This window comes from Hippocampus bargibanti, linkage group LG18 (assembly GCF_051943395.1).
Source record: "Hippocampus bargibanti isolate YZ-2025 linkage group LG18, ASM5194339v1, whole genome shotgun sequence".
NCBI lineage: Eukaryota > Metazoa > Chordata > Actinopteri > Syngnathiformes > Syngnathidae > Hippocampus > Hippocampus bargibanti.
The window spans coordinates 11,600,009-11,628,006 of NC_142751.1; the positions used below are offsets into that span (position 1 = coordinate 11,600,009).

The 27,998-nt window shown below is 40.1% G+C and overlaps 2 protein-coding genes and 1 long non-coding RNA gene across 5 annotated transcripts in view; 2 read left to right on the top strand and 1 right to left on the bottom strand.

Moving 5' to 3' along the window:
* LOC148884654 (glycolipid transfer protein-like) overlaps positions 1 to 4,232 on the top strand; it is a 4,235-nt gene extending 3 nt beyond the window's left edge. Inside the window, exons 1-5 of the mRNA XM_089020488.1 lie at positions 1 to 142; positions 1,010 to 1,068; positions 1,225 to 1,358; positions 2,277 to 2,427; positions 3,380 to 4,232. The exon at positions 1 to 142 is cut by the window's left edge and continues 3 nt beyond it. Of these exons, the coding sequence (XP_088876614.1) occupies positions 40 to 142; positions 1,010 to 1,068; positions 1,225 to 1,358; positions 2,277 to 2,427; positions 3,380 to 3,562 (630 nt within the window). The 5' untranslated portion in view covers positions 1 to 39 and the 3' untranslated portion in view covers positions 3,563 to 4,232. The remainder of the gene's footprint in view (positions 143 to 1,009; positions 1,069 to 1,224; positions 1,359 to 2,276; positions 2,428 to 3,379) is intronic.
* A 544-nt stretch (positions 4,233 to 4,776) lies between these two features.
* On the top strand, positions 4,777 to 27,138 carry LOC148884655 (uncharacterized). 2 transcript variants are annotated; one of them, XR_016118259.1, is made up of 4 exons: positions 4,777 to 4,948; positions 5,864 to 5,996; positions 13,817 to 13,944; positions 27,007 to 27,138. It is a non-coding gene; the product is annotated as an uncharacterized LOC148884655 (long non-coding RNA). The 2 variants fall into 2 exon arrangements; XR_016118258.1 differs by lacking the exon at positions 27,007 to 27,138 and having other exon boundaries at positions 13,817 to 14,404.
* The window catches only part of LOC148884656 (protein FAM222A-like), a 32,831-nt gene continuing 10,845 nt past the window's right edge, over positions 6,013 to 27,998 (bottom strand). Inside the window, exons 2-4 of one of the 2 annotated variants that reach the window (XM_089020274.1) lie at positions 24,358 to 24,526; positions 10,962 to 11,968; positions 6,013 to 9,871 (exon numbers count right to left, since the gene is read on the bottom strand). In XM_089020274.1, coding sequence (XP_088876400.1) covers positions 9,623 to 9,871; positions 10,962 to 11,968; positions 24,358 to 24,490 — 1,389 coding nt within the window. In that variant the 5' untranslated portion in view covers positions 24,491 to 24,526 and the 3' untranslated portion in view covers positions 6,013 to 9,622. Of the gene's footprint in view, positions 9,872 to 10,961; positions 11,969 to 24,357; positions 24,530 to 27,998 lie in introns of both variants that reach the window. The other variant, XM_089020273.1, reaches the window with a different exon arrangement.

Consider the following 27,998-nt stretch of genomic DNA (forward strand, 5'->3'; position numbering starts at 1 on the left):
TTGTGTTGGTCCGCATAGCAGTTGTCGAAGACGCAGAAAATGTCTCTGCTCCTGGACAACCGATTCGGAGAGCTACCCCCGGACAACTCCGTTAATACAAAAATCTTCCTGGAGACCGTTTCACACCTTCCGTCCTTCTTCGGTAAGCAACCATTTAAAAAAAAAGTCAACTTTTCTTTACGCTTCTGAAGTGGTTTTAAGATGAGACCTCATTGGTGATCCTGATCACGTGATACAGAAGTGTTTGTTTTTTTTAATGTTGACACATGGCCGAAGTGCACGACAAGCACCGAAATCAGCCGGTTAGCGATAAATTTTGGTGGCGCTTTCCGTGGAAATTTCATTACACTATGAGGGACTGTTAGGAACATAGTTCAGTGCGCAGTGCACATAACAAAAACGCGTTTAAAGGCAAGACGAGACGTTTTATTCATGCATTCATGGAAGGTGATCAAGTGTTTTACATAATTAAAAGCATGATATTCAAACGCATTCACAGAACATTTCCATTTAAATACACAATGGAAGAAACAAAAAGTAGCTTGCTTACCCATACACTCCGATCCTGTTTCACAGTTCACGTACATATTCACGCTTTTTGTGTTTTTTTTTTTGGCAACACGATGTGATGCCACTCTGTCATAAAATTATGCATTTTTCTGAATACCCAAACCATCTCTTAACAAACCATACATTTTGGTAAATGACATGATTCCACTTTTTTTGACATATTGAATGATATCAGGCTGCCGCTGCTCACCCGCAGAAAAAAAGTTCTTATCTCGTGCCTGTAAAGTGTCCATGAGAGCTTTGAAAGGCGCTTCGAAACAAAATGTATTATTATTATTATTATTGTTGCTATTGGTATTGGTATTGTTATTATTATTATTATCATTATTGCATGCAGTTTAATGGTGCTATTCTTTTGTCATTAATATTGGCAAATTTAACATAATTTTCTTCATAATAGCCACAATTCACAGATTTAAATGTCACTTTTGTCCTCTAGACTGTTTGGGCTCCAAAGTGTTTTCACTCATCAAGTCAGACTTAAACGGCAACATCACGGTGAGAGAGAGCGAGTGTGTGTCTACAGGTGAATCAGATTGATGGAGTGTATGCACAGATACGTGTATATTTCTTTAGTTGTGTGTGCGTTTGTGAGTAATATGAGATGAATATGCGTCCAACATGTTTTTTTTTTGGGTGTGCTTGTGCCCACAGAAAATTAAAGAAGTATACTTGAAGGACCCACACCGATATGTCACGTTGCAGCATATCTTGGAGGCAGAGCGGCAAGACCTCGGCGCGGAATGGCCCAAAGTGGGAGCTACGTTGGCTCTCATGTGGCTCAAGAGGTGAGGTAGCGGATACTACATTAAAGGACAACCGACGCCTCTGGACAAGTTGTTTTCATAATTTGTGAAATCACTTCAAATGACTTCTACTGAGCATATTTTATAAAGATTCCACCGCATATAGCTATAGTTTACGTTTTAAGACCCGCGCTGACTATTCAGGAAGTTTTGTTTTCGAGTTGATGACGATCCCCTAAGTGACGTCACAGAGGCAAACGGCCCTTACTGAGAAAGCGACCCACAATGCATTTTGGGTACTTTGTTTGGTCTGAAAACTTGGTATTGATCCGCGTTGATGGCGAAATTACAAGTAAAACACATAAATAACGCGATGGTGAATCGTTGTGTGTTGCACCGAGACTACTATTTGATACTAGTTGACACAAATTCCCAGCAGACAAATCAGCTCATTTCCAATGGAGCTTGGGCGCCATCTTGTGCATTTTCTGGGATGCTACATTGGAGTCCAGACGGCACATTTATTATACATAAAATAAAGTATATTTTGTGTAGTTATAAGGCTTAGGAAATTATGTTTTATGGGCACCTGAGAACGGATTATTCTCATTTTAATGGTTTCCTATGGTAAATAATGTTTTGGGATACACACTTTTCGCCTTACACACTCTGTCTGGGAACCAATTAAGTTTGTAAGCCAAGGTATCACTGTACCGGTAGATTCTCTGAAGTTGAGCCAACATTCACTCACTGCAATCTGATTGCAAAACCCCATAGCAAGAGGGATAAAAAAATCGCTGAATTGTCAATATTGCAATTATAAAAGTTGTGGTTGATTTTCTCTCCTTTGTTCATGTTTTCCTCATTTATAATATGGCACGATTTGGGTGCACCCAAAATTGGTAAAAAAAAAAAAAAACCTCAATCTAACTCATAATACGTTTGTTTGTGTTCCTAAAGGGGACTCCGTTTCATCCAAATCTTACTGCAGAGTTTAGCGGACGGCGAGCAAGATCTTAATCAGCCCAACCTCATACGGATCAACATTACCAAAGCCTATGATCAGGCGCTAAAGAGATACCACGGGTGGCTTGTGCAGAAGATTTTTAACGTGAGTACCTGGAGAAAACCCACAAACTATGGTCGAACAGAACATGCCAAAATTATTATTATTTATTATTATTATTATTGTTATTATTATTATCTGGCTATCCAGCTGTCTATATGGCTGGCTAGCTGGCTATTTAGCTAGCTAGATATTTGCTATCTAGCTGGCTACCTAGCTAGCTATCTATTTGCTGTCTAACTGGCTACCTAGCTAGCTAGCTATTTGCTATCTAACTGGCTGGCTTTATATTGACTATCTAGTTAGCTATTAGCTATGTATCTGGCTAGCTATTAGCTGTATATTAGCTAGCTTTCTATCTATTTCAGTTACTTCCGGGTTGAGTGAACGCTGGCGCGTGTGGCTGCCACTGCTCACCCACAGAAAAACGTATCCTGTGACTGTAAAGTGACCATGAGGGTTTTGAAAGGTGCTTAAAAATGAAATGTATTATTATTATTATTATTATTATTATTATTATTATCTGGCTATCCAGCTGTCTATATGGCAGTCTAGCTGGCTATTTAGCTAGCTAGATATTTGCTATCTAGCTGGCTACCTAGCTAGCTATCTATTTGCTGTCTAACTGGCTACCTAGCTAGCTATCTATTTGCTATCTTTCTCGCTGGCTATATGTTAGCTATCTAGTTATCTATAAGCTATCTATCTGGCTGCCTATCTGGATGGTTAGCTATTAGCTATATATTAGCTAGCTTTCTATCTATTTGAGGTACTTCCGGGTTGAGTGAACGCTGGTGCGTGTGGCTGCCACTGCTCACCCACAGAAAAACGTTATCCTGTGACTTTAAAGTGACCTTGAGAGTTTTGAAAGGCGTTTGGAAATGAAATGAGATGGATTATTATTATTATTATTATTATTATTATTTATTTATAAATGTGTCAAAAATGTTAATTTATTTCTTTATGCTTTCTCCTTTTTTTATTTTCTTTCTTGCAGACGGCACTGTATGCGGCCCCCTACAGGTCCAACTTTCTCAAGGCACTTTCAAAAGGAGAGGATGTAAAAGAGGAAGAATGTTTAGAAAACCTGCGTCACTTTCTGGTCAACTTTGCCCCCACTGTCGACGCAATCTATGATATGTACGCGAGGCTCAATGCAGAGCTAGACTACAAAGTTTAATCACAGACCTTCCATGTGTGATTTTAATTTATTTATTTTATTGTTTTGCCTTATAACAGAAATCATGAAGCCTTATGTTTTTGAGTGTTACATTTTCTATTTTTTTTTAAATGCAGCATTCCTGTTGCAGTTTAACGAAATTTCATGATTACAACTAGTGCCTTAACGTGAGTGACCAGATTGTCAGAAAAGATACAAACACAAGAAATTCTGACACAATCACACATTTCCTAAAAGTGATATTGTCTGCATGTGAAGTTTTGAACGATGTGAATATTTTATTTTAACACTGTTTAACGCTTTGTGACAGTAGCTACTATATTAGAGCTACCTTTACCTTTCACCTAATTCACTCTGTTGCACATTATTGTAAAATAGGATTTTTTTTCTAATAAAAAACAAGTCCTCAAATGGGTCACAAAAACCACGTGACATTGCTCTACTCTTATTGGTCGGCTGCAATCGGCGACAATGCAAACCGAAAAAAATGGGGTTAAGAACGTAATGAATGCAAATACAGCGCAAAACTAGCTTTTAACTTTTGTCATTACCTGTATATTGTATTTTATTACCCAACCGGGTTTTAGTATATGACCAAGAAGCTAAGTACTTTTTTACGGTCGAAAGGTGTGCAGTAACTCACTGTATTCCATCCATTGTGTTATATGCAATGACGTCACGTGTGTGTTTTAGTTGTCATTGTCCCAATTTAAATTGAAAAAGATAACGACTGTGTTTTCCCTCCTTGTCACGTTTCAAACTGAAAAAAAAAACCAAAAGTAAACTTAAACCCTTGGAGTTCAAAATCAAACACGACATATCCAAATTCCTTCACGCCTCTCTTAGTTTATCTTGTTTCCCACAATTCTGAAAAGCAACACTTAAGCCCCACCCTAAAGCCGGCAGAGCAAATCACGTGGTATCAGCACTCCATTCTGATTCGTCAATGCTCCCCTGGTGCGGGAACGCAAACCGGAAAAAGTCCTACCCGAAAGAACTGTCGATCCTTTTCTGTCTATCTGTGAAATTTATCTCGATAAAATGTGTTAGGAAAAGGCCACGTTCGGTTAAAATCATTTCATACGGCAAAAGAAGAGTAGTTCTATTAAATCATCGTTTTTATGCGGTGTTTGCTGATAATGGCGTCAACGTAGAGTTCGGCTTCGTGTATTAGTACTAAAAATAATCTTAGGATAGTATAGTAAGGAAGTATAGATACACAGGAAAATGGACGTCCTCACTGTTTGGCTTTACAGGTGTTTTATTATAAATTATATCACAGGATAGTCTGACTGTTCGTTGTTTGGACTGTAGATGGCAGTGCTTGTTTGCTTCGACCAGTAATCAGGTTAACATCGTGGATTTTCCTGTCAGCTAAACAACCCTGTAAGTATAATAGGCGTGCACACTGTGTTTTCTGTATCATCACAATTGCCCATTTCAAATTTTGACATGCATATCTTTCCAGAGTACTCTAATAACTTGTATGGCAATATTTAAGAAAGAGTGAACGTATGTTTTACCAGCAACATGTGAAAATACAACAGAAACAGACACTTCTCAATGCTGTTTTCAAACTCCCTCCGTTAACATGTACATGACTTGGATGCTTAATTTTTCTTGCAGAGTGCTGTCAAGTTTATTTTGCAACTCTTCCTGGGGAAAAAAAATTGCACAGATGCAATCAGATGAAATAGTCAAATACATGGGAAACACTGAGATGGGCTAGTTAGCACGTCCATGCTCACGTTGCTGAGATTGCAGGGGTTCAATAATTTTACCTCAGTCTTTCCTGTGGACTCATCTGCTAAAAAACTAACAAAAAAAAACAACCTGGTAATGTTAAATCTTACTGAGTCATTTAAAGTAGTGTGAGAACTTTTTGTGTCAGCATACTAACTAACGGTGGTCTCGGATTGTATAATAATAATAATAATAATAATAATAATAATAATAATAATAATACATTTTATTTATAAGTGCCTTTCAAAACTCTCAAGGACACTTTACAGTCACATGATCTTTTTTCACGATAAATTACGTACTGATGCCTAAACTGTTGAATTATTTATATTTTATTTAATGATGTTATATGCGTGATTGAATCGTGATTTTTACACGTCTCAAGACGCCATTGTACTCATTTATTCTGCATATAATTTAGGAGCTTTATTGGAAGACAATTTAACCTCTCATCTTCATGGGGAGAAAAAAAAAGAGATTAGGATCACCTTTCCTTTCTCTTTCATTTCCCCTGCACTAATCCCACCAGATCAACTCTCCTCCTCCTTCCTTCTGCAGGAACAACCTTATCTGAAAGCATGTCCCAGGAGGTCGGAACGGCTCCGGTTGCCTTCCCGGAGGAGCAGGGCGCCTGGACTAATCGTCAGCGAGAAAGAAGAGAGGAGTGGAGGAGAGCATGTCTGTGTTCCAGGTTGGTTTATCAGCGCGGCGCCTGGCCCTGTCTTGACAGATAAATAGCATGAAAAACACCCCGGCGTCCAAACCTGCTACACAATAGGCTCAAATCAGCAAATCACTAGCCGACACAACACTGCCTCAATGACAACAACACTGACCTTTAAAGCTTGGATTATTACTTATCAAGCCCGGATTGCTGATTTAGAATCTGAATAGTGAGCAGAATGCTATTACATGTTTTGTATGGGTCATTTGTGTTGTAATATAGACGAGCTAATGCTGCCGTGAAATAATTGATTTCATTTTCATGCTATGTTGATTTATTCAAATGGCCTTTGCTTAAAGGACAACCGACACCATTTTTTCGGTTTCCTAACTGACATCAGAAAAAACGTTTTATAGCATCTAAAATACCCAAAACACACAGGCTGATATTTTTTGTCAAATGCAAAACACCAATAAAAATGACCTAAAGTGTCCCAAAACTAAAAAAAAAAATGACCTTGGAAATGGCGAGTTTCAGAAGGTCCCGCCCTCTTGTTCGTGACATCACGCCAGGATGTCGTCTTGCCTTGCTTGAGAATCAAAACAATGGCTTCAGATTCGGAGAAGATGCTTTCTTGTTACTCATCCAGTTATGAATATGATTCAAATAGTTCTGAAGAGGAAAGCATACATGTTTGCAATCGATTAAAGGAGTCCTCTCATATCAATTCGAGCCGTCAATGACAGCAATGTAGCACAAGATGGCGCCCAAGCTCCGTTGAAAATGGGCTGATTTGTCTGCTGGGAATTTGTGTCGACTAGTATCAAATAGTAGTCTTAGTGCAACACACAATGATTCACCATCATGTTATTTATGTGTTTTCCTTGATGTCACGTCAGGCATCGTCGTAACTCGAAAACAAGACTGAATATTCAGCGCGAGTCTTAAAACGTAAAATCTAGCTATATGCCGTGGAATCTTTGTAAAATATGTAAAAAAAAAAAGACAATTATTTGAATCTAGAAAATGTCATTTACTTGACAATCCTCATGAGGAAGCTGAGGGCAAAAAAAGGGGACAGGTCAAAACATACATACAAGATGTACAGGTACACACATATTTCAACATTATGTCCATAGATATCATAATTGCACTTAATAATTATAGAGACACTTTTTTTTAAAAAATCCCCAGTCCCTATACAAGTCAACATAAATAAATATCATACAAGCAGTGCGGACAGACGAGCAAGTTTTCGATTACGTGTAGTCGGCACGACATTCCAGAGTTGCGGAGAGGAAATCACCCTATCGGTACACCTGCACAGTCTCATGCCATCCACTCCCCCAAGAGCCGCAATGAAATTTTAGCAACATCTCATAAAAGGGAGAATTTCGTGCTCTTGGATTGAAAGTGTAACTTCAGTAAGTCCAGTGAATGCGAGGCTTTTAAAATGACCCCCAAAAGAAACAAAAAAAGAGAAAAAAAAACAATCAACGGGCACATTCTGCTTGGCCTGAACCTGCGGCGGACAACTTTAAAATCAACAATGGCGTTAAAAATGTGACATATTTATCATTGAGAGTAATGTGTGATACAGGAAAAACAAATGCAGTGATACCTTGGCTTACGAACTTAATTGGTTCCCCTACAGAGTGTGTAAGGTGAAAAGTGTGTATCCCAAAAATTAATTTCCCATAGGAAACCATTAAAATGAGAATAATCCGTTCCCAGGTCCCCATAAAATATAATTTTCTACTTTCTAATTTTCTAAAACTACACACAATATACAGTAAAGTCTCGTTATATCGATATTCAAGGGAGTCCGAAAAAATATCGATATAACCGGGACTATCGATATATCCGACCCTGTTTGCATGTAATTTTCTCCGTGCGTGCATAGAAATAGTATCGATATAACCGGGACTATCGATATATCCGATATCGATATAACGAGACTTTACTGTATATACCTTATTTTATGTATAATAAATGTGCTATAGTATTATAATTAAAGAAATAAACTACTGTATAATAAAGTCGTTTTATTTACCTTTGTGATAGTCGTTGATGGAATGGAGTGGCCGGTTTCCTCAGCATTAAACACTAGATGAGGAACGTAACCTTTCACCATCTTGAGGAATGACCCCTTGTACGTACTTTTTCTGCGATAATTTTACGTAGTTCATCATCAATTGTGTTCTGTTGAGCTGGGTTGATAGCTTTTTGCATCAAGTGTACAGATGGCTCGTGCGGGTTGTTTATTTTAACCTTCCAGTCTACACTCTGCCTTTGAACTATCAAAGATGAAACTCTCTCACTGTCGTCTGCCTGTCTCTTTAATGTTTAAACCACGTCCACTCACTGCTGCGTTCTTGACCAATCACATGGCTTTAACCGATGATTGAGGGCGGGGAATAGAGGACAAAAACAGCCGGGTGCCTTTTTGATGTTAGGAGAACACGCTCGTTTGCGAACGACATCACTCATTGTGGCAGCTCTGTGTGCACCCCAAAAAATAGTTTGTACGCCAAGGTAAAATTTTCATAAATTTAACGTTCGTAAACCAAAAAGTTCGTAAGCCGAGGGGTTCGTAAACCGAGGTATCACTGTATTCACAACGTTAATCACGCCCCCACTTCCATGTCATAAGCACAAGAATCATATTGGAGAAGTACAGTAATTCTGTGTTTATTATTATTGTAAATATAATTATTGTAAATATTATTATTATTATTATTATTATTATTATTATGGCAGATAATGCTCATTGTTAGCGCTTCACAACAATGCTAAGAATAACCAGCATCTCGCCTCATGATTATCGTTTTCCTGCAAAGTCCATTCACACATAGGTGACCAAAAACTAATGGCGAACATTCGGAATTTGGAATTCAACCTTGAATTTCACGGGGGAGAAAATGTCAAAGAACGGATTAATGATTCAAAAATGCATGCAAAAAAAAAATCCCTGCCCAAGTACACTTCATTTGTATTTAGCGTTTCCGTTCAATACATTAGCATGGTTTCTTCTTCTTCTTCTTTTCACTTGAATCATTCAATACAGTTACCATATTTTCTGGACTATAAGGTGCAACAAATGACATATTTAAAAATATTTTCCATACATAAGGTGCACCGCATTATAAGGGGGGCGCCTTCAATGAATGACATTTTAAAACGTTTTCAATACAGAATGCGCACCGGATTATGAGTAGTCATGGTCAGCTTTTGAGGAAAAAAAATAGTTTCTTTTCGGTGCGCCTTATAGTGCAGAAAATACAGTAATTTATTATTCTTACTTATTTATTTTTGCCGTATTTTTAAGTGCAGTGTTAACTCATTCGCTGCGACCAGATAAGTGGCCACTCCTTGCAGAACCTCGAGCATTGGAGTGGAAAAAAAAGGAGCCCCCGTATCGAGGCTAAAAGCACGGATTGAATTTTCATTCGCGTGGGCAGCACTTCATGGCCAAGCCACCCCGGTTGCACTTGTCAATTAGCGGATTGGATCTGTGCAGATACCGCCTGTATGGTCTTCTTGACATACTACAATTCCAAATTAGTGTTTTGATGATAATTCCTGAAGATTTTGGTGTACAAACGGGGGTCAGACTGGATAGCAAAGCGAGTTGGCGTCGGTCACCTCGCATCTCATCTGTAGACTGGAAGCTGGATGTGGGCGTGATGATGATGATGATGATGATGAGGTTGCTGTTGCTCCAGCATCTGCTGCGTCCCGGCGGCCTCGTACCCGCGGCCCAGCATGCGCTCTTTGATGCAGGGCGGCTGGATTTCACTGATGAGGGACTCCAGAGACTGCAGACTCCTGCTGAGTGCTGCCGCATGGCATAGACTCGCGCACGCTGGCCCGCAGCAGACATTTTGCTCTATGCCGTAGACCTGAGGATTGGGTAGCAATGTAAAAAGAACAAATGCGGTCAATTAACTATATATATTTTTTTGTTATGTTCTTAACTTATTCACTGCCAGACGATGTGCAAAAAATGTGTCCACTCCAGTGCCAGGGTATTTTTGTCATTTTCACTCAAATTGCTAGATTCACAGAATATTACGTTTTAGGACTACATAAACATTCAGTTCAGCCGTAGAAATCTTATACTCTCTTCTTAGTTATATGGGTCTGGAGTTATCTGAGCTTGAAATGGAGGTGGCCAAACCAGCTACTCCATTCCATCAAGCCATCAACGACCATCACAAAGGTAAATAACATGACTTGATTATACAGTACAGTTTATTTCTTTAATCATAATACCATAGCACATTTATTATTCATAAACTAAGGGTATATTTTGTGTAGTTTTAAGGCTTAGAAAATTAGAAAGTAGAAATTTATGTTTTATGGCGACCTGGGAACGGATTATTCTCATTTTAATGGTTTCCTATGGGAAATTAATTTTTGGGATACACACTTTTGACCTTCTACACTGTCTGGGAACCAATTACGTTCGTAAGCCAAGATATCACTGTATTCCAAATCTGTTTTTATTGTGAATATGCGAATATGTATTTTTGAAACCCCTCATATTTGCGGTTTGGGAGTCAAAAAAGTTGCCGATTCACAGTTGTTCGAGGGAGCGGGGGGGGGGTGTAGGAGTGTAATTGTGTTGTTCTCTGACAAGTGCCTTTCTTTCTTCATTGTACTCTAGCTCTGGCAATAACAATAACGCTTTGGTTCCATCTGGTTGCATTTTGGTGCCAAAGAAACTATTGAAAGTGAGTTGAACGCTTCAATTTCAACACATGTAGTTCTTTGCCGCCCTCTATAGGCAATTACAAACCCATTTAAGGGTGTGGGATCTCAACTACTGGCTGATTTTCGCAACAGGGCTCCTTCCCCGAACCATTTAAATAGTAGGAGTTAATTTATTAAGTTCGCTATAACGAGACAACTTTCGAATGAGCGAATTGAGTTTATTTTTAACCTTATACGACTGTCGAATGTTTCCAATTTTGTAAATTGCACTCGTACCTGAGGATGAACAGGAACTGGAAGAGGGGGAGGGTGGAAATGTGTCTGGTGATGATGGCGGAGTTGGGAATGCGAGGGCGCCATAGTACCCGCCACCTGAGAAGCGTAGCATTTGCTATTGGGCGTGGCGCTCAAGCCGTCCCATAGCGGCGTGAAGAATTGTCTGACGGACAAGTGACCCTGCGTGGGTGGACGCACCCCGTAAAACGAGGACGCCAATGTCGGGCAGCATTCGGGAGATTGTCCCACGCCGGAGTCGGTCGCGGCGATGTCGTACATCCTCGCCGCTCCCTGTCGGTAGACCTGATGGCCACGTTGCCACGCGGCATACTCTGCTTGGGCTACGTGGGCGGCACTCTGCGTAGGGACCACCGCCCCGCCGTACGCCGTGCTACTTTGCGGCGGGGGAACCCCGGCGTTAAAATCCGAACGCGCCACGGCCGCCACCGCCTGCAGAGAAGGGCTTGGCCTCGTATCGCCCCCTGGCCGGGAGACTCTGTTCAGCTGCCTCATCAGGCTCTGAACCTCCGCCAGCTCGGAGTGAGGCAGCAGGCCGTGTTCTCCAGAGGGCATCCTGGCACTAGAACAAAGCGTTTCCACAGGAACGTCTGGTTTACACGAGTTGACGTGATAGGCCTTGTGCCCGTGTCGGATGGTATATCCGCTATTCGTTGGATTTTTATACGGCGTCAGACAAGACTGACTATGTGTCGCTTTGGTCCTTTTCCCCTCAGAGTTCTTCACCACACCCTTAACCGACGCCACCGACGCCTTGCTGATGGCTAACAAGCCCTGGTAGCCTCCGGAGTAGGGTTGCGAGTAGGGACTGTAGCTATGATGCCCTGTGGTGTCCAAACCGTTGACCGTCTTGTTCAGCTGTTTGTGTTGCGGTACCCGGATGTCCGAGGGAAAGATCTTGATGCACAGTGGGTTGTTGGCGGTCTTCTTGGCAAAGGCGTCCAGCTCGGCCGGAGACGGGTAGCGGGAAGCCGTCGAGGGTGGTTCACCTGGAAGTAAGAGAAGATACAAATGAGTGATTTGTACAGTGATACCTCGGCTTACGAATGCTTTAGCTAACGAACTTTTTGCCTTATGAATGTTAAATTCGCGAGAATACAATCTTGCCATCCAAACTATTTTTCAGGAAACACACTGATTGGTCAACATCTGTGGTAGAGGAGGGAGGAGACACACGCAGCAGTGAGCAGGGGGGAGGAGTTACAGAAACAGAAACACTAACACACACGAAAGGGAGACGACAGAGCTTGAAACAAAAAAGTGGAAAAAAAACAAAAGTGAAAAGGTGAGAACATGGATTAAAAAACAGTGAAACTTGTTTCAACTTTATTGATAAGTTCAAAGGCAGAGTGTAGACTGCAAGGACAATTAGAATGCAATACCTACATATTGGTTTATATGGCGCCCCCTTGTGGAAGGGAAAAACATTGCCAGAGGTCTGGCCTGCGCTTTATCGGCACCCAAGCATGAAAAAACAACAAAGCCCGAACAAATTCGGGAATGGCGCTCCACGTCATATTTTCAATTCCCGAATAAATTTGGGAATGGCAGTGAATGAGTTAAGCTTCCGACAATGATTGGCAGGTCAAGGGGCGGGACCTACGTCTTGCCCAAAGTCTTTCATAATGGGATGCCGCACTCCTGAAAATGCTTAAACCGTGACGAAAAATGGTTGCAGACGGATCGGCAAGACCGAGCTGTGATTGAATCGCCAAGCGGAGATGTCGAGAGCGGGACAAACGGCGGCTAGATTTAAGTGTCGTTAGCCGGGTAATTTCAAGGCTGCTTAAGATCAGGCGACGGTGTAAAGGTTGAAAATGGGTGGCGCCCGTTTAAAGGACAACCAACGTTACTTTTTTTGTTTCTTAACTGACATCAGAAAAACTTTTTATAGCATCTAAAATACCCAAAACACGCACGCAGTATGATATTTTTATTCAAATGCAAAACACCAATAAAAATGACTTAAAGTGTCCAAAATCTGCAAAAAAATTGAGCTGCGAATTGGGCATTTTCAGAAAGTCCCGCCCCCAGTCCGTGACGCCACGCCACGACGTCTTGCATAGCTGGAGAATCAAAACAATGGCTTCAGATTCGGAGAATATGCTTTCTTGTTACACATCCAGTTATGAATATGATTCAAATAGTTGAGAAGAGGAAAGCATACAATGCAATTGATTAAAGAATTTATTCTGTGCCAATTTGAGGCAACATTGGGGGGAAATATCTCACCCAAAAAGAGGCACAAAATGGCCACCGAGCTGTTGTGAGGAATGAATCAGCCCGTTTCCACAGGCTGATAAATTCCTTCCATGGAGCTTGGACGCCCTCTTCTGGTGCAACACGAGGTCCCCAGACCAAACAAGTACAGCAAAATACATTGACGTGATGGAAGGACCGCTACGATGCATATTTTTTTACGGTCAGGGGCGGTCCTTTAGTGACGTCACGTACGGACTCGTCACCAACTCAAAAACAAGACTTCCTGAATATTCAGTGCGAGTCTTAAAACGTAAAATATAGTGATATGCGGTGGAATCTTATTAAAATACGCTCAGTAGAAGTCATGTGAAGCCATTTTACAAATTATGGACACAACTTGTCCGGAGATGTCGGTTGTCCTTTAAAACAAACAAGCAAGTTCGCAGGGTGTCGCTTTCATTAAAGTGGATGTGAGTCAGCTGAGATCATGGAAAGAGAAGACAGCGATCTGCAGTGAGAGTTTAAAAAAAAGTACACTTCATTTAATTCTCAATAACAAAACCAATTCCAGCTTTGCGTGGGCGAGCGAGCTTGCTCCTGTCTCAAATTGATTCGGGAGTTTATTTCGTTTTCAGGCCCGCGGTGAGCACGGACCCCCCTCCTCCTCGCCGCCTACCGCCCACCGCGCCTGTGAAAATGATTCAATCGACACGATCCTTCCCATGAAAGAAAGAAATTGGGTGTTTAAAATGGACGGAAGAAGGTGAGGAGGAGGGAGGGGAGGATTCAATCCAGGGGGGCGGGGGGAGGATTCAACAGAAACACCACAAAGCAAAACAATGCTTGCTTAGTATGTGGAGCGCTACCATGAAAAACAATAACATCCGCCACATTGGGACTGGAGAGACCTTAATACTCGTGGAATCTCAATGTGTAACACGATCCATTTTCTGAAAACCGGTTGGCAGTTTCTAACAAGCTTTCCCATCGTAAAAAATAAAATAAAAATCAGAAAATAGAAATCATAGGGTCACTGTTGCCATTATGAACCGTGGACTGCGGGTTGTCGGATTTTGATGAGATTGCATTCCTCCCCCAAAATAAATAAACAGACAACAAAATAAGTAAATAAATAAGAAAATACCAAATAAATAGATGAACACACACAATAAATAAATAATAAATATTAAATAAATGATACATAATCAATACATTAATTATTAATTAACCAAACCAATAAATACACAAATAGGGAAAAAAATAAATACATAAATAAATAGCAAATACACAAACACATATATAAGTAAATACATAACTCAAACAATAAACACATAAATTAATACACATAATTACAGAATAAATTGATAAACACATAATAAAGTAAATAATACATGTTACATGAATGAAAAATAATCAATGACTGACTGTACAGTGTCCTTGAGAGTTTTGAAAGGCGCTTAGAAATGTAATGTATTATTATTATTATAAATCAATTATCAATTGAAAACAAACCAATATATTAAATACATGAATATGTAAATAAACAAATAAATAGCAAATATACAAACAAAGACATATAAATAAATCAAACAACAAATAGATAAATAAAAATATTTACCAAGTAAATAGATAAACACACACACAAGTAAACAATAAATATTAAATAAATGATAAATAAGCAATAAAATCATTATTTATTCAAGAAACCAATAAATAAATGAATAGGAAAATAAATAAATAGAAAATACACAAACAAAACATATATAAATAAATAACTCAAACAATAAATAAATAAATAAATAAACATGGACACAAATAAATAATAAATATGAAATCAATGAAAAATAATCAATACATTAATTATTAATTAAACCAATAAGTAAAGAAATAAATAGCAAATGCACAAACACATGAATAAATAACTCAAACAACAACTAGATAAATAAAAATCATGACCAAATAAACAGATAACACACAAATAAATGATAAATAATAACTATTAAATTAATGATCAGTAATCAATAAATTAATTATTAAACAAACCAAGAAATAAATGTATAGGTAAATAAATTAAAAGCAAATAAATCAACATGTATAAATAAATAAAGCAAACAACAATAAATAAATACATAAATACAAAAATAAATGAATTAAAAACAAAGAAAATTTAAAAAAAGTTGTGTTCATTGCTGATTTTTCAAAAAGGCTAAATGTGTTGAGCAATCCAATCTCAATATTATGACGAAAAACATTCATCCTTTATTGATAATACATACAGTTATGGCCATATGCTAATCATCAACCAGATTCAAAAACACATGTCGCCTTTAGCCTTAATTGAATATTTATCAACATAAAGGAGAAGACTGTTCACGTGAGATGATTGAAGGAGTGGGAGTGGACACGCAAAGATGCATTTCAAGCATAATTGTAGAAAAATGCTGTAATTTTCCGTGCCGAATAACGCGGGGCCAATTAGGAGATACGGCTAATTTAGCCAAGAGAAAATCTAAAAGATGTCGTTTGCGGTGAAAATGTCGCCGTATGTGTGTGTGTGGAGCACGCATGCCTCGGCGGGGTGTCTGGTTTTGTTAGGCCGGAGATTAGAGCCCTGTCAGAGTCGCCCAGACACAACACAGCTGCACTTCCCACCGTGGCTGCATGGCTGCGCTACTATGGAAACCTCATTAGTTAATAGGCAAGCCCACCTACCCATTGCCTACTTGTCCGAGCCCCCATGCTGCACGCACACATTTATGAAGCCGTCACTGGGCAGGGTGATATGAACTCAAATTCAAATAAAGGTTTAGTTAAAGGTTTGGGTGATTAGATATCTCATCCAGTGATACTTTGGCTTACAAACTTAATTGGTTCCCAGACAGTGTGTGTAAGGCGAAACGTGTGTATCCCAAAAACTAATTTCACATAGGAAACCATTAAAATGAGAATAATCCGTTCCCAGGTCCCCATAAAACATACTACTTTCTAAGTTTCTAAGCCTTAAAACGACACAAAATATACCTTATTTTATGTATAATAAATGTTCTACTGTATTATGATTAAAGAAATAAACTGTACTATATAATAAAGTCATTTTATTTACCTTTGTGATGGTCGTTGATGGCTTGATGGAATGGAGTGGCCGCTTTCATCAGCATTAAAGACCTGATGGGGAACGTAGCCTTCTTCTTTCACCATCTTGAGGAATGATCCCTTGTAGGTGCTTTCTCTGTGATCATTTTATCGAGTTCCTCATCAATTGTCTTCCGTTTAGCTGGGTTGATAGCTTTTTGAATCAAGTGTACAGATGGCTTGTGCGGGTTATTTGTGGAGCCTGATTGATGAGATATTTTAACCTTGCAGTCTAAACTCTGCCTATCAAAGTTGAAACTCTCTCACTGTCGTCTGCCTGTCTCTTTAATGTTGAACCCCCCCCCCCCCCCACTGCTGCGTTCTTGACCAATCACGTGGCTTTAACCGAAGACTAGGGCTGGGGAATAGAGGACAAAAACAGTCGGCTGCCATTTTGTTGCGGGCTCGTTCGCGAATGACACATCACTCATTGAGGCAGCTCCGTATACGAAAAAAGTTTGTATGCCAAGGTAAAGTTTGTATGCCAAGGTAAAACTTTCATATCAAAGTTGAAACGAGTCAAAATTTCACAGTTTTCTATTCATTTTATCAGTCTCTCTCTGTCGTCTGGCTTTAATGTTTCAACCCCTCCCCCTCACTGCTGCGTTCTTGACCAATCACGTGGCTTTAACCGAAGACTCGGGTGGGGAATAGAGGACAAAAACAAGTAGGCTGCCATTTTCTTGTTAGGAGAACAGGCTCATTCACGAACGACATATCACTCATTGTGGCGCTCCGTGTGTATCCCGAAAAATAGTTTGTATGCCAAGGTAAATTTTTCATAAATTTAACGTTCGTAAACCGAAAAGTTCGTAATCCAAGGGGTTTGTAAACCGAGGTATCACTGTATCTGAGCTTGACATGGGAGCGGCTGTACAAAAGGCAAATGTTGCCCCCTTGTGGATGGGAAGAGCATTGTTGGAGGTCTGACCAGCGCATTATTGTCAAAACCCGGACAAATTTGGGAATTGCGCTCCACGTAGTGCTTTTCAATTCCCGAATAAATTCGGGAATGGCGGTGAATAAGTGAAATAAATGTTCGCACATTCGTACTTTTCGGAGTGCGCTAGGGATAAACATTTCGTCATTGTCTCCTCATTTAACAATTTTTCACAGATCGCTAGTGCTTCTACAAGCCCCAATCGGTCCATTAAACCATGAATCACAACACCGCAATATTTTTTTACTGACATTTTTCATGCATGAAATGACCGCTCCGCATCAACAAAAAAAAAACAAGCAGGGAAGTGCCTCGGTTCCCCCCTGAGCAACCAGCGAGTGTTGTCAGGTATAGAAATGGCACGCAAAGATAATTAACAGCCCGACCTTGATCACCCAGAAACCTGCCGACCGCATGCTGCGTCACAGGCGGGGGAGAACAACCGTGTGGAAGAAAAAAAAAAGAACAAAAAACAAACATGGCAGACGACATCATGCAGCGCTGACAAATTTAGTATTACAGTATTTGACCTCCTCATGCTTGTGCCCCTTTCCACGTTGATTGAAGTCGATAAGGCTTACCGACAATAGATGTGCTCCCCAGATAGCAGCAGTTCTCATCTGGGGGTCAGCTCATTCCTCAAGATCGGAATTAAGACATTCTTATACAGTGATACCTTGGCTTACGAACTTAATTGGTTCCCAGGCAGAGAGTGTAAGGTGAAAAGTGTGTATCCCAAAAGTGTATTTCCCATATGAAACCATTAAAATGAGAATAATACATTCCAAGGTCCCCATAAAACATAATTTTCTACTTTCTAATTTTCCAAGCCTTAAAACTAGACAAAATATACCTTATTATATGTCTAATAAATGTGCTATGGAATTATAATTAAAGAAATTAACTGTACTGTATAATAAATTTGTTTTATTTACCTTTGTGATGGTCGTTGATGTCTTGATGGAATGGCGTGGCCGATTTCATCAGTATTCAACGCCTGATGAGCAACGTAGCCTTCTTCTTCCACCATCTTGAGGAATGATCCCTTGGAGGTGCTTTCTCTGTAATAATTTTACTTAGTTCCTCAACAATTTTGTTCTGTTTAGCTAGGTTGATAGCTTTTTGCGTCAAGTGTACAGATGGCTTGTGCGCGTTATTTGTGGAGCCTGATTGATGGGATATTTGATTCTAGTTGACACAAATTCCCAGCAGACAAATGAGTGAACGGAGTTTGTGCGCCATCTTGTGCATTTTCTGGGATGCTACATTGGAGCTCTGACGGCTCAAATTGATACGGAAGGACTTCTTTAATCGATTGCAAACATTTATGCTTTCCTCTTCAGAACTATTTGAATCATATTCATAACTGGATGAGTAACAAGAAAGCATCTTCTGCGAATCTGAAGCCATTGTTTTGATTCTAGAGCAAGGCAAAGACGTCCTGGCGTGACGTCACGAACAAGGGGGCGGGACCTTCTGAAACTCGCAATTTCCGGGGGTCATTTTGAGTAGTTTTGGGACACTTTAACTCATTTTTATTGGTGTTTTGCATTTGACTAAAAATATCAGCCTGCGTCTTTTGGCTATTATAAATGCTATAAAACGTTTTTCTGATGTCAGTTAGGAAACAAAAAATGGTGTCGGTTGTCCTTTAAACGATGCCTCTCAATTTGGTGTTTTGGACCCGTTCAATGATTGCACTGGCGCGCTGATTGCCAAGTGGAACACTTTTCGCAAGCGTGTCCTAATCCCCCAATTCATCCCCTGTGCGCAATCATCAACATTCAAGCACCGCAGGTGCATTGTGCGCACGTTTCGAAGTTATGCAAACACGAGTGCGAAGGATTTGTTGCGGTGGTATGTAAATGGTCTTTTATAAGCTTTATTCCTCTCTAGAAGAAACCTCGCCACGCTTTTCTGCCTCTTCAAAAACAGGCTAATCTTTTTCCCGTGGCCACACTTGAAGCCTATAGCAAGCCACCCACCCCCTGCTCGCCCGCCACCCCGCCAGATTAGAGTGGATACCTCATTGTTTGGGAGCGGTTAAGAGTTAATCACTGATTTATGGGCAAAAGCAAGCCCCTTGCACGACCTCCAGCTGTTACCCAGAGGGGACGCTTAACGCAGAGGGCTCGATGGATCCGCCCGATTCTCACGCGAGATAACACTCATGCATTATTCCGCGATAATAATTTCCTCAGCACGAGCGTGTTTCTTTTTGATTTCACGCTAAATCCTTTTTTTTTTCCGAGCACATCGCCGCGATATCACAAGCGGCGAAACAGAATGCGACTCAACGCGTGTTTTAATTACAGCTCGCCGCACTTAGAAAGTCGTGATATTTAACGTAACGGCCCGAGACCGAGCGCTCGGGCGTTTGGAAGGCATTAAAAAGCAAACCTGGAACGGTCGCCATGACAACCTCCCTGACGCACTCACTCGGCCCGGGAAGTCCGGTCATTAAAAGCGAGGCGTTAATTGTCAGTCATCTGTTGTTTGCTGCATAACACTCGCCACCTCAACCTGTCAATGTTGAGCTCGGCAAGCGGTGAACAACAGGCCCTCGCACACCCCCTTATGCCCGTTGGGGGTGCGCCAGATGGAACGCTCCGTGTGAGTGGAAAGCATTCCCCCGCTCGGTCGCGGTTCATCTTTTGTGCTCCATTTTCGGATGGCTTGCAAATATTTTTTATGTATTTGCAAGATTTCCCACTGAACAAAAGGTGTTCCATATCAGCCCCCAGCCCTCCCTCCTGCATTGAGACAACTAGTCATGATTATTGACAACAATTTCAGCCATGTTTTTTTTGGTTTTCTGTGTGTACCAAGGTCAAGATGTTCTTAATAACATTAAAATCTGTTTGATTAAAAAAAATGTATATATAATGGTTGACCCTGAATTACATTTCAAAAAATCTCGCATGATCAATTTCAAAATAAAATATGTAAAATTAACATTTATTTGATTCAAAAAAATCTAGTTACAATGTTTGACCCTGAATTAGATTTCAATATATCTCGCATGATCAATTTCAAAATAAAACATGTAAAATTAACATTTATTTGATTTAAATAAATATATATATAGTTTGACCCTGAATTAGATTACATGTAATAAGCAGTACTATCGATATAACCGATATCGATATAACAAGACTTTACTGTATGTAAAATTAAAATTTATTTGATTAAAAAATATCTATATATATATATATATATATGTTTGACCCTGAATTAGATTTCATTATATCTCGCATGATCAGTTTCAAAATAAAAAATGTAAAATTAAAATTTATTTGATTAAAAAATATCTATATATAGTTTGACCCTGAATTAGATTTCGATATATCTCGCATGACCAATTTCAACATAAAATATGTAAAATTAAAATGTATTTAATAAAAAAATATATATATATATATATAATGTTTGACCCTGAATTACATTTCGATATATCTCGCATGATCAATTTCAAAATAAAATATGTAAAATTAAAATTCATTTGATTAAAAATATATATATATATGTATCTGTAATCGTTGACCCTGAATTAGATTTCGATTTATCTCGCATGATTTATTTCAAAATAAAATATGTAAAATTAAAATGTATTTGATTAAAAAAACACATGTGTATACATAATGTTTCACACTGAATTAGATTTCGATTTATCTCAAATGATCAATTTCAAAATAAAATATGTAAAATTAAAATGTATTTGATTAAAAAATACATGTGTGTGTGTGTGTTTACTTTTTTTTGCCAAAATATACTCAAACCGTATGTTACAGTGAAAGTACAACATGAGTAGGTTCCTTGATATTCACACGCATGAATATGTATCTATCTTCTTCACGTCTCCCCTGTGGTCGACGTGACCTCGTCGCTGTCGACGACAAGAGGAAATGGGAAATGGAAAAGGCAGACGCGGGGGCATGTTGACACCGGAGCGCACGCTTTTGGATGTCCCTCACACTAACTCTCTATTTATGACACGTCTTCCATAAACAGACTTGACTAAAAATATACAGTTCTCTCTGGGTTAGAAACCGTGACCAGACAGGAAAAGCAAAAATTTATAGCAATGCCACCCACTGTTGACATGTGCGGACACATCAAATAATCTTTAAAGGACAACCGACACCATGTTTTTGTTTCCTAACTGACATCAGAAAAATGTTTTATAGCATCTAAAATACCCAAAACACGCAGGCTGATATTTTTGGTCAAATGCAAAACACCAATAAAAATGACTTAAAGCACATGTGTCAAAGTCGAGGCCCGCGGGCCAAATCCGGCCCGCCACATCATTTTTTTCGGCCCGCGAAAGCAAATCAAACTTGTTAAATTCCATGATGATTGCTAAAATCTGAGCCAAAATTTCATATTTTTGGATGTCAACCACAATAAAAGTCATTATTCTTGACTTCAGATTTGAAAACGAGTTATTCATTAATTTGCTGTGTGCTCTATATGTAATATTTGAAGGGATTTAAACATTCTAATGGGTTCCCCGAATTCATAACGGCCCTCGAGAGGAAACCATAACTACAATGTGGCCCGCGGCAAAAAAATGACTTTGACACCCCTGACTTAAAGTGTCCCAAAACTAGAATCAAAACAATGGCTTCAGATTTGGAGAAGATGCTTTCTTATTATTCATCCAGTTATGAATATGATTCAAATAGTTCTGAAGAGGAAAGCATAAACTTTTGCAATCGATTAAAGAAGTCCTTCAGTATCAATTTGAGCCGTCTGGACTCCAACTTAGCGTCCTAGAAAATGCACAAGATGGCGCCCAAGCTCCGTTGGAAATGGGCTGTTTTGTCTGCTGGGAATTTGTGTCAACTAGTATCAAATAGTAGTCTTGGTGCAACACACAACAATTCACCATTGCGTTATGTATATGTTTTCCTTTTAATTTCGCAATCAACACGATGTTTTCAGACCAAACAAAGTACCCAAAATGCATTGTGTGTCGCTTTCTCAGTCAGGGGCGTTCCTGACGTGACGTCACGTCAGAAATCGTCACCAACTCGAAAACAAGACTTCCTGAATATTCAGCGCGAGTCTTAAAACATAAAATATAGCGATATGCGGTGGAATCTTTGTAAAATACGCTCAGTCGAAGTCATTTCAAGTGATTTTACAAATTCTGGACACAACTTGTCCGGAGGCGTCGGTTGTCCGTTAAATAAGTGGTATGTAGGAAAGAAATATAAGTAGATGGGTTGGGAGGGGTGGTGGTTGTTACCATGCTCCCAATCAGGCCATTTTTTGTCGCCTTTACATCGTTTTGAATTCATGTAGCATGACCTCGGCCTCGAACACTTAGCCTGCGTGCATGTAACTGTGCACGTGCAATGCGCTCCAGGAGGCTCCTCAGCGCCCGTGTCACTCCTCATTTGTTTCTGCGGCGCTCGGGCAAAGTTTGCCTCTTCTAAACCAGTAAGGCCAGCAGCACAGGGAGAGAGTGAGGGACAAGGGCAGGCGAGGGTGGGTACATTTTCAGGCCTGGCTTTCAAGGCGAGATAAGAGAGCGGGGTCGTTCATTCAATGCCGATCGCATAATTCCTTCCAGTGCTTCCATAGAAATGGGACTCTTGGGCTTGCGAGCTTTCATGTCCGCTCCCTTTCCCATTTATTGACAGCTAAAAATGGAAATGGCTTTGAAAAGCGCAGCTAAAGGATGTCCCCATTTAACTAGATCCAACAAGGACTCATTTAGCGAGGAGGCCACACGGAGTGAGCTCCCGGCTGCCGTACTCAAACTTGAAATGTCAGCGTGGCCGCCGCAGGGGGTCTGCGCACAACCCCCGGGGGTGGTGGTGGTTGGGGGGGGGATGCGTCCCCGCAGGTAAACAGGATGAAAATGTTGATCACCCCTCTAGTACCCCCCCCTAAAAAAAAAGCCCCAAGGCCAACGGGGCCCTTCTGTTGCAGCATTTAGCAGACAAGCTCTCCACTGATTCCCAATTAATATTTCATAACAGGAAAAGCTTCACCGACGAGCGTGGGGTGGGGGGGGCAATGGGACCATAGAAGGGCAAAAAAAAAGTATCTTTACTCCAATTGAACCCGTTACATCAGAGCTTTTATGGCTCTTTTAATAGATTGCGTGACGTCTGCAAGCATGAAACAAAAACCCCAATGAGGTCTAATTACCTCAAATGGAGCGCAAACATTGAGCGCGGGATTCAAACAATGGAGAGGCGATTCGCGGAAATACGCAGGACAGTACGTCGTCACAACCATAGGTGGCCAAAGGGAGCGCGCTTTGTGCGGTGGTGTCTTGATTTACAAGATTTGGGGTACTTCCTGCGGCTCTTTAGAAGAGCAATACATTGGGGAGACTAAACACATTCTCCAAAAAAAAAAGACTATCAACATCGCCTGGATAGTACTAGTGGGCCTCAATCTGCAGTACATATGCACGTAAAAGCTAGCGACCATTCATTTGACGACAATGGGGTTAAAATCTTAGCGAAAGAAAATGGATGGTTTGAAAGTGGAGTAAAAGAAGCGATTTTCATAAAACAGCAAAACTCTTCACTAAATCGCCACAGTGGGGTGAGGTTCAATGTGGATCGTTCCTCCAACCGACTTCTTAGGCAACATAGGCTTAGTTATGCTGGTGAGGTGATACCAGATCAAATGGGACAATCAGGCCAGTCGTCAGTCAGGACAATAGAAGTAATCAGTGTAGCCGCAGGGAGTAGTCTTCTGCTCCCCCAACCTGAGAGCTGGGACCGATCATAGCAGGGTCTGGCACTGCCACGTCTGGACAGTAGGAATATATATATATAGGGCCAAAACTACCAGCAAAAGATCTTAGTTCGCTGACGAAGCCTCTTGGATAAGAAGCAAAACGTCCGACACCTGCAAAGACAGGTGACGGCTGAAGAAACCTTCTCATCGATGGACAACTCCTGTATGACTGATGTGTTGACGTGTTAGCTAGCCAATAGATAGCTAGCTAGGTAGCTAGGTCCACGCTGGAGTGGTATAACCACGTATGTGAACAATTGTGTTCAAATTATTGTCTATCAAGACCTAAATAGTACCTCGAAGAGGGAAGAACCCCCCTGCTCAACTCAGACTCACCTTTGCTAGTGTGCGGCTGCGACGGTGGAGGCGCAGTTAGCAGCAATGGCGGCGTCAGGACATCCAGGCTTTTTGGCACGCAGGTCATATGCTGCGAAGATGGGTTCTGCCGTCTTTGTATGCAGGCTAGCATGGTGGCGCTTAATGGCTGCGCACAACCTGGATGGACCTGCTGGGGGGGGGTACAAAAACAATCCAGATTTTAACATAGAATGATTTTATGAGACAGTAGGGATGTTGTTCACAGGGGAGTTGGAAACATTTCTGAGAACATGACTCTTAAAGGACAACCGACGCCTCCGGACAAGTTGTATCCATAATTTGTAAAATCACATCAAATGACTTCTACTGAGCGGATTTTACAAAAAATCCACGGCATATAGCTATATTTTACGTTTTAAGACTCGAGCTGAATATTCATGAAGTCTTGTTTTCGAGTTGGTGACGATGCCTGACGTGACGTCACGTCTGGAACGCCCTTGACCGAGAAAGCGACACGCAATGCATTTGGGTACTTTGTTTGGTGTGAAAACTTCGTGTTGATGGCCAAATTAGAAGGGAAAAACATAAGTAACGCGATGGTGAATCGTGTGTTCTACCAAGACTACTATTTGATACTAGTTGACACAAATTCCCAGCGGACAAATCAGCCCATTTTCAACGGAGCTTGGGCGCCATCTTGTGCATTTTCTGGGATACTACATTGTAGTCCAGACGCCTCAAAATGACACGGGAGGACTTCTTTAATTGATTGCAAACATGTATGCTTTCCTCTTCAGAACTATTTGAATCATATTCATAACTGGATGAGTAACAAGAAAGCATCTTCTCCGAATCCGAAGCCATAGTTTTGATTCTCCAGTAAGGCAAGACGTCCTGGCATGACGTCACGAACAAGGAGGCGGGACCTTCTGAAAACTCGCCATTTCCGGTGTCATTTTGAAGTAGTTTTGGGACACTAACTCATTTTTATTGGTGTTTTGCATTTGACCAAAAATATCAGCCTGCGTGTTTTGGGTATTTTAGATGCTATAAAACGTTTTTCTGATGTCAGTTAGGAAACAAAACAAATTGTGTCGGTTGTCCTTTCACATTTTTTGCTCTTTCATGATAGGAGTTGTTGGTTTATTATCTTTTGTCGTCAGACAGACTCGAGGGAATAATATTAAAAAAAATCCCTGATAGGGCGGAATTGAAAAGCTGCATGGCATAAGGGAGGAAGTAGTTCCTCCATCTGTCAGTGGAGTGACGGTAGCCTATAGCCAAAGCTGTTCCTCTTCTCAGCGTGCGTGCTATTCGGTTCATGCTGTGGATTGGAAGTGATGGACGGAAGCTTGTTCGGCGTCCATATGTCTGCCATTTGCGACGTCATGTTTTATAAATTATTTTGCAGACGCCTAAGTTATGGTTTTGTGGTCTCTGGACTGTAGTTGGAGAACCTCGACGGGGTTGGTTGCCCTCCCCCCATTCTGATAAACATGTTTCTAAGTCATCACCTGTAAGATTTAAAGTGACCAAAGACTCCATTAGGGAGTGCGAGGGGAAGGGAACAAGTTGATCTCATGGGAATTCCCTTCTACCGGCCGATAATGTGAGGTGAATGTTTTATTATGGTCATAATAATAATCATAATAATTGTAATCATAATCATAATGATAATCATAATAATACTAATAATAATCATAAGATTAATACTAATCATAATAATTGTAAGAATAATAATAATAATCATAATAATAATAAAAATAATACTAATACTAATAATAATAATAGCAAGAGCAATAACAATAATAATAATAATACTAATACTAATACTAATACTAATACTAATGCCGATACTAATACTAATAATAGCAATAGAAACAGCAATAGCAATAACAATAATAATAATATAAATAATAATAATAATAATACATTTAATTTGTAAGCGCCTTTCAAAACTCTCATGGTCACTTTACAGTAACTGGATCTGTTTTTCTGTGGGTGAGTAGCGGCAGTCACACGCGCCCGCATTCACTCAACCTACTCAAATAAGCTCAAATAACTCAAATAGATCGAAAGCTAGCTAGCTAGCTAGCTTTTCGATAGCTAATAGATAGCCAACAGAAAGCCAGCTAACCAGCTAGCTAGCTAATAGCTAGCGAGCCGGATATATAGCTAACAGATAGCCAGCCAGCCAGATAGCTAATAGCTAGCCAGCCAACTATCTCGCTAAAAACAAACATTTATCATCACAAAGAGGACCAAATCTCAAAGCAAGGAACAGAAAAAATCAGTCCGGCAGCGTCTTCAAGGGCAGAAAAAGCCGTTCGGCGGTGGTCATAATTTGAAACTAAGAGAGATTGGTCAAGAGAAGACAACATACTCAGCGCTAATCAGTACAAATGATGACATGTTGTCATCTCAATTGAAATGTGTTCATGAAGAAGCATTTGCTAATCGCTATCAAGTTTGAAACATCGCAACTAATTTTTTTGCAGAGCAGAAATAGCTACAAAAACACAACTGCGCTTCATGCTAATGCTAAATCTCTAAATCACCATTTGATTATTTTCCAGAATAGTTCATCCTAGGCTCTGCTACAGACATTTTGTCCGGCTTGGCGTGTAAAACACGTTTGCTTCGTTGCTCCGACATCCTCCCTAATAGGGTCAACGGGCGTCCTTCCTGTTACAATAACATTACGGTCAGGGCTTCCAAGTGGGTCCTCTTCAATCAGCGGATAATCTGCGCTGGATACATGATGCCAGAGGTTGGAGAGCAGATGTCTGGCGTCTTCACGTCCCCCATTTTTAAACCCTAGCCAACGCCACATTTGCAAAGTCTCTCTAGTTGAGCATATTTTATTTAAGTTCGCTTTATTTTATGTGTGACACATTTTAATTGGTCATTTGACAACAGTGATACATCGGTTTATGAACCTTTTGGCTTACAAACTTTTCGGTTTACGAACATTAAATGTATGAAAATGTTACCTTGGCATACGAACTATTTTTCGGGATACACACGGAGCTGCCACAATGAGTGATGTGTCGTTCGCGAACGAGCCCGTTCTCCGAACGAGAAAATGGCAGCCGGCTTGTTTTGGTCCTCTATTCCCCACCCCCAGTCGTCTGTTACAGCCACGTGATTGGTCAAGAACGCAGCATATATATGTATATGTATATATATATATATATATATATGTATATGTGTATATATGTACATATATATAATGATAAAAATGACATGAAAAGTTTTATAGAAAAGACATAATTTAACTGTAAGCAGTTTGGTATATAATAGTATTCAATATAAAACGTTGCGTAAAAACAACAGATTGACATCGTATACTATCCTGTAGTGTAAACGTCACATCGGCCATTTTGAATGGATCTCGACTTACGACCTATTGATTTACGACCGTTTTGTCGGAACGGAACCCAGTCATAGCTAGTGTGTGTGTGTGTGTGTGTGTGTGTGTGTGTATATATATATATATATATATATATATATATATATATATATATATATATATATATATATATATATATATATATATATATATATATATATTTATTTATTTTTTCGGGTTCCGTTCCGACAAAACGGTTGTAAGTCAAACGGTCGTATGTCGAGATCCATTCAAAATGGCCGATGTG